The sequence below is a fragment of the Nansenia antarctica genome, assembly GCF_963989245.1.
Source record: "Nansenia antarctica genome assembly, chromosome: 5".
Lineage (NCBI taxonomy): Eukaryota > Metazoa > Chordata > Actinopteri > Argentiniformes > Microstomatidae > Nansenia > Nansenia antarctica.
The window spans coordinates 54,384,102-54,390,070 of record NC_137690.1 but is presented as its reverse complement, the minus strand read 5'-3'; the positions used below and the strand labels follow the sequence as shown (position 1 = coordinate 54,390,070).

The 5,969-nt window shown below is 44.8% G+C and overlaps 1 protein-coding gene across 1 annotated transcript; it reads left to right on the top strand.

Annotated features, from left to right (window-relative positions):
* Positions 1–3,842: 3,842 nt before the first annotated feature.
* marcksl1b (MARCKS-like 1b) lies at positions 3,843–5,581 on the top strand (the record flags this gene model as incomplete). Its single annotated transcript, XM_080531177.1, has 2 exons — positions 3,843–3,929; positions 5,045–5,581. 2 exons carry the CDS (start codon positions 3,843–3,845, stop codon positions 5,579–5,581), a joined length of 624 nt encoding a protein of 207 aa, XP_080387303.1.
* Positions 5,582–5,969: the final 388 nt, after the last annotated feature.

Sequence of the window (5,969 nt, the reverse complement as noted above, 5' to 3'; positions counted from 1 at the left end):
CCACTGTGACTGAAATGACACAGAGAGAATGAAAGTGAAATTAAATGAAGAGAGCTGTCTTTGTTTACTGTGTGGGTCTTACATAATTATGTAATTAAGTCCTTTCGTTGTGTACTCTAACCCTAAAAACACCTTCGGAAAACACCTACATTTCACATTTCACCATTTCTCAGAAGCACCTTTCTCTCTCTCTCTCTCTCTCTCTCTCTCTCTCTCTCTCTCTCTTTCCAACTTAGGACAGTGCAATAACTGAAAGATAGGAGAAGAGGAACTTCAGAAAATGCCACTGCCATTAAAAGGGAATAAGGAACTAAGCACAGCATACAGCTTAGATAATAACTTTTGACACACTGCAGACAATGGCACTTCAATCGAAAGCCTTCAATCGAAAAATCCCTGACTAGTCCATTGACATTCTACGCGACTACTTAGAAATCAACACATCATCACATCATTAGCACCTTTAACACTTTGATATTTGTCTTCTCATATATGGCTTGTGACTGTACCCCCCTGACTCCCCCCTAGCATAAAATCCTATGGAACATCATCCTTATTCTCACCGTGTGACAGGGTGAATGATGTCAGACGAACACATCCGAATTGTTTGAACTTGCTTGTGTTCAGTGTGACCAGTGCTCGGCCTCGGACTCATTGTGTGTTGTAGCATTCCCTAAGACCACGAAAAACAACCCCAGACCATTATTATGTCCATATACTTTTGGATATGTAGTATAGGTTTACCTGAGCTTAATCAAAATGGTGCACACTAATTCACTCTCTCTCTCTCTCTCTCTCTCTCTCTCTCTCTCTTTCTCTGTCTCTCTCTCTCTCTCCCTCTGTCTCTCCTCCTCCCCATGAACCTCTCTCTACCCTGTCACCCCACCAACAACTTGTGATTCTTTGATTCTCCTCCGTAGGGAGTAGCAGTAGAGGACAATAGGGGCTTTGGAATGGAGAACTCTCACCCTGTGTTCAGGCATGACACTCGGGCATGCACACATACAAAGAGTCATTGAAAGAGAGAGAGAGAGGGGGAGAGAGAGAGAGAGAGAGAGAGAGAGAGAGAGGGGGAGAGGGAGAGAGAGAGATAGGGAGAGAGAGAGAAAGAAAGAAAGAACGAAAGAGAGAGAAAGGGGGGTGCAAGGCAGCGAAAGCATGAGGGGGGTGTAGGAGAGAGAGTTAAGGTAGATCATTAAGAGATAAAAATGGCGTGAGCGATAGAGGATAGAATAACAAATATTCAGTAGGAAAAGAGATATGGCAGAGGAGAGGGACATGAACAAATGAAGGGTCTACCACGAAACAGCTGCCATATGGGGTGAACCTAGGCACTGAGCTTTGGTCACATGATCAAAGTGTGTAGGTGACAGGGTCAGGGTCAGGGTACGTCAGACCTGTGGAATTCAGTGAAGACCAAAGTTTAGTTTAGAGAGACTGTGTCAGAGAAGGATGGGTGTGATATTCTAAATTAGGGTTTATATATTTCCCCCCACAATGGCTCCTATTAGGATTTCTAGAGGACACACTGATGCTTGATCTGTGAAGCAGAGCCTTCGAACCCGACGGGCCTCCACTATGAAGGGAAACTGAAATTGATAGTGCTGCTTCATTGGTCATGTGACATACAGTACATGGCTTCATGATTCTGAGATAATCGTCGGTTATCTGTGGAAAGCGTCTCTGTTTGTTCACACAGGGTGGCAAAAGTCCTTGTGGGTGGACATTTAGGTGATTCCCAATGAGAGGGAATCACCTAATCGTTTTCAACGATTGAGTTCCAGTCTTACAAGTCTGTAAACTAAAGAATGTCTTACACAATGGAATATAATTGTGTGAGTGAAACCTGGAACAGTCCCCTCCTGACCAGTCACCCTTCAGTCTCTCACATCTGGTCCCTGTCCCCAACCTAACCCACTACACTGTCCCCAACCTAACCCACTACACGTCCACACTTGTATCACCATTTGAACCATTTCATCTCACCTCCTCACCCCTCCCTCCCTCCCTCCCTCCCTCCACCCCTTCACCTCCCTCTACCCTGTCTGCCCCTCACCCCTTTCCCTCCTCATCCCTCCTTCAACCATCACCATTTGAATATGCTTAGGGTGTGTGTGTGTGTGTGTGTGTGTGTGTCTGTCTGTATGTGTGTGTGTGTGTGTGTGTGAGGGAGGGGGGGTAAACTGTTACCTGATGGGCCTTTCTCGGGTCCGACCCTTTCAGCCTAGTAGTACTAAAACAAAGCCATCAGTGTGTCATTCCATTCCATTCACAAGATCCATGACTCGTCTGCAACTATCTACAGCATTCCCAAACAGATGTCTGTCTCTAAAGATGTATACAAAATAAGTCTTTTACATTTACATTTTGGGCATTTAACAGACGCCTTTATTCAAGGCAACTTACAACAAATACATTTGTCTAAGAACAAACACAGCCTTTACGAACACACACAGACACTATCATCATCATCATCACCCTCACCATCATGACACAAACCACCTCAACACGGGTTTCGGAGAAGCACGGATGAAGGGTTGAGTTCAGTCATCATTGTCTCTTCTCTTTGACCTGATGCACCCCTCTGGGTGATTTGGCCCACACTGAGAAAGAGATGTGACCAAGGAGAGATGTGCTGGGAGGGCCTGCGTGCTTGGCATTCCACAGCAGACAGTGGACACTGTATGTCATTTACAAGGCCGTAGAGATAGAGAGAGAGCGTGATGTGTGAGAAAGGTTAACTGAGCAGCTTGACTTCTCTCTCTCTAGCTCCTATAAGAGAGGAGTTTAGACTATACAGTACATATAGGGCCAGTTTCTAGGACATATTAGGTCTAGTTTTGGACTAAATATGATTTTCAATAGAACGTCTCCATTGATGATTCATTTTAGTCTCGGATTAGTCTTAATCAGTGTCCGGGAAACCAGTCCACAGAGAATAGTGTCCCAAACTAACTCCATGCTTTTTAGTACTTGACAGAGCAACCATGGATCTGCCACATAAGCCTGTATATAAAAATGGGACACCCTTATTACAACAAAATAATGATTGGCCCAGCCTGGAAAATTCAACCATGAAATCATAGATCTAAAAGTCTCAAGTAGTATACATATGGATGATAATGATGGATTATTGTGGTTGATATACATACACATTAGCCCTACACTTTCAATCATTTTCCAGAAAGATGTATGCAATTATATTGAATAAGTAATCAATAGGCTTCAGGTATTTGAGAGTATTTCTGAAGTTTGCATCAGAGCAGCTCAGACTACATGAGAGCTACATCTTCAACAGCCATATTGAACAAGAGATTGTTGGAGTGTGCATGATTGTTATGTTGACTTTATAACAGTCATGCGGCTCTCAGTGCACAGATAATGTTTAAGTAGAGCACTCACAAATATGTGAATATTCAAAATTGCGTTCATGTTGACAGTGTCAATAAACTCAAACTAAAGTGACATTACCAGCTCCATTCTGTTAGAATGTGATGAGGTGACGAGGGTGTTGGGGGTCTTTTTGGAGGGCGGAGCTAACTCGTCGTCGGTGATTGGACAGACGTACAAGGCCACGCCCCTGGGTGGTATCTGGGCTATCTTCAAGCGTCGCGTTCAACCAGTGTTGAGTTTAGTGGGTACCCTACTGCTGGAACGACAGGTTAAAACATCGGAGACATTCGAAGAAAAGTATCCAGCTACTTCTAGAAAGGAGTGAAAACGTATTTTTTTGCTTCATTCACCGTTGGATGCATACTACATCTGTGTGACTGGATTAACTTCGATACACCTTTTTCGTTTTCATTTTAAAATTTGCTTTAAAAACAACCGGGCACAAGACGATGGGATCCCAGGCATCCAAGGGAGGTGTAGCCGTGGAGGCGAACGCTGCTGCCGCCGATGGTGTCGCTGTCAAAATCAACGGACAGGTAAGAAACTAAATTAAATAACTAAAAACTCGCATCTTCAACCAACAGAAACACGATTTAGTGTTTTAACGTAGTGGTATTTAAAATAAGTTGCAGTTGATCAGTGTAAGAGGTTGTCACTTAGGCTTGCTTGGCTTAATAACTTATTTGGAGATTTTAACTATGTAGGCTATAGTGAAAAACGGTAGGCTACGCTAGACATCTTTCTTTACGGACACCTGATTCCAAAGCGGGAGGATCAAATGCACGAACGTATTAACTAGCTTGATATTATTGCGTCGAATAAATATTGCAATATTGGAGAATTAAAAAAAATAGAGAGGGAACAAGGGCCACAGACGATAATGGTTCAACCCTCGCGCAATTCGGCTCACTGCTACCGAATCCCCTCAGACAACGTGTGCACTCGATAGTGCCATGCCATGCGGGGGGGCATTTTGGGGAGGCAGGGCGCACGTAGGCATTGCATACTCATGCATAAAATATAAGGCTTCATCTTCTCTAACATTCTCCAAAGCAGGCCTTTCAACAACAGAATTCAAGTTGATTACCTCGAATACACCCCTCTACCCTAGTGTATTGATTGAAGCCACGACTTCACGATGAGAAATCAGCGCGTCTAGACTAGACAGATGTCTCCATGGCATGGTGCATGACTGTAAACGCTATTCCACCGATAACCAAGCAAAGGTGCCATTAAACCATGGCTATCTTTTGCGCACATACGGTAAACATGTTTTATTTTTAATGCATCGTCGATTTCCATGAGAATTTCAACGTGTATATTGTTTTTTTATGGATCGAATTCAGTCTTTGTTGAGAGGTGTGCCTGTCAGTGTCTGGTGTGGTGTGGCGACTGATGGACCACATGCGGTCTGCGTGGCGCGATCGCCGTCTGTCGGTTTCAATGTGGTACTACAAGGCGTCGCCTCTTGAGCCGAGTCGTGGACGGCACGGTGGTTAATTGATGAGCACGACGACGTTTTAATTACAACAAACGTCATCACATATTTGTTTGCATTAGGCATATTTGTGAGCACGGAATAATAACCTAGAATCCATAAACGGTTAATTTTAAGGAACATGCGCTAATTTGTTATCCTTTTCTTTCCCAGGAGAATGGGCACGTCAAGGCCAACGGAGAAGTCTCTGCTAAAGACGGGGACACTGCTGCCACCAATGGAGAGGCAGCCAAGGAAGCCGGAGCAGCAGGGGACGGAATCGAACCAGCACCCGCTGCCGATGGTGAGGCCAAGCCAGAAGGCGAGGCCGCCACCAAGGAAACCCCCAAGAAGAAGAAGAAGAAGTTCTCCCTGAAGAAGTCGTTCAACTTCAAAGGCCTGAACCTGAAAAGGAACAAGAAGAGCAGCGGCGAGGTGAAGGAGGAGGCCGTGGCCGAGGCCGCTGCTTCAGAGGAGAAAGCAGCTGAGAATGGAGCTGTGGCCACGGAGGAGAAGAAAGAGGAGGAGGTGAAGGAGGAGGCAGCTGCTGCTGTTGCTGCTGACCCTGCTCCTGCTGAGGCCCCAAAGGTGGAGGAAGCACCTGCTCAAGAGGAGGCGCCAGCTGCTCCCAAAGAGGAGGAGGCCCCCGAGCCCACAAAACCAACAGAGGAGAGCAGCTCGACCCCTGCTCCGTCTGAAGAGAAAGAGTGATTGTATCTTTAACTGGAAACGGACTGTGTGAACTGTTTTTCAAGAGAGAAAAAATAGATTATATATATATATATTTATATATATGTGTATATGTATACATATGTATGGATATATGTAAATATATACACATGTATGTATAAGAGACTCCTCGACGTGCCACTTTCGCCATGGTAACAAGATTACAAGCTAGATTCACTAGTTCACTTCCCTGGTTACTACTCGACATCTGGACTTGGACTTTAGAATTATGGTCTGATCGCTATGGAGAATGGATTTAATGGGTGGAGAGTGGGTGAATAATACAGTTATGGATGGTTGAGGATCGAGTTGAAGCGTCTTTTCCTGAAACATCTGCCCAAAAGACGCCTCGACGCGACCGAACAGCGCT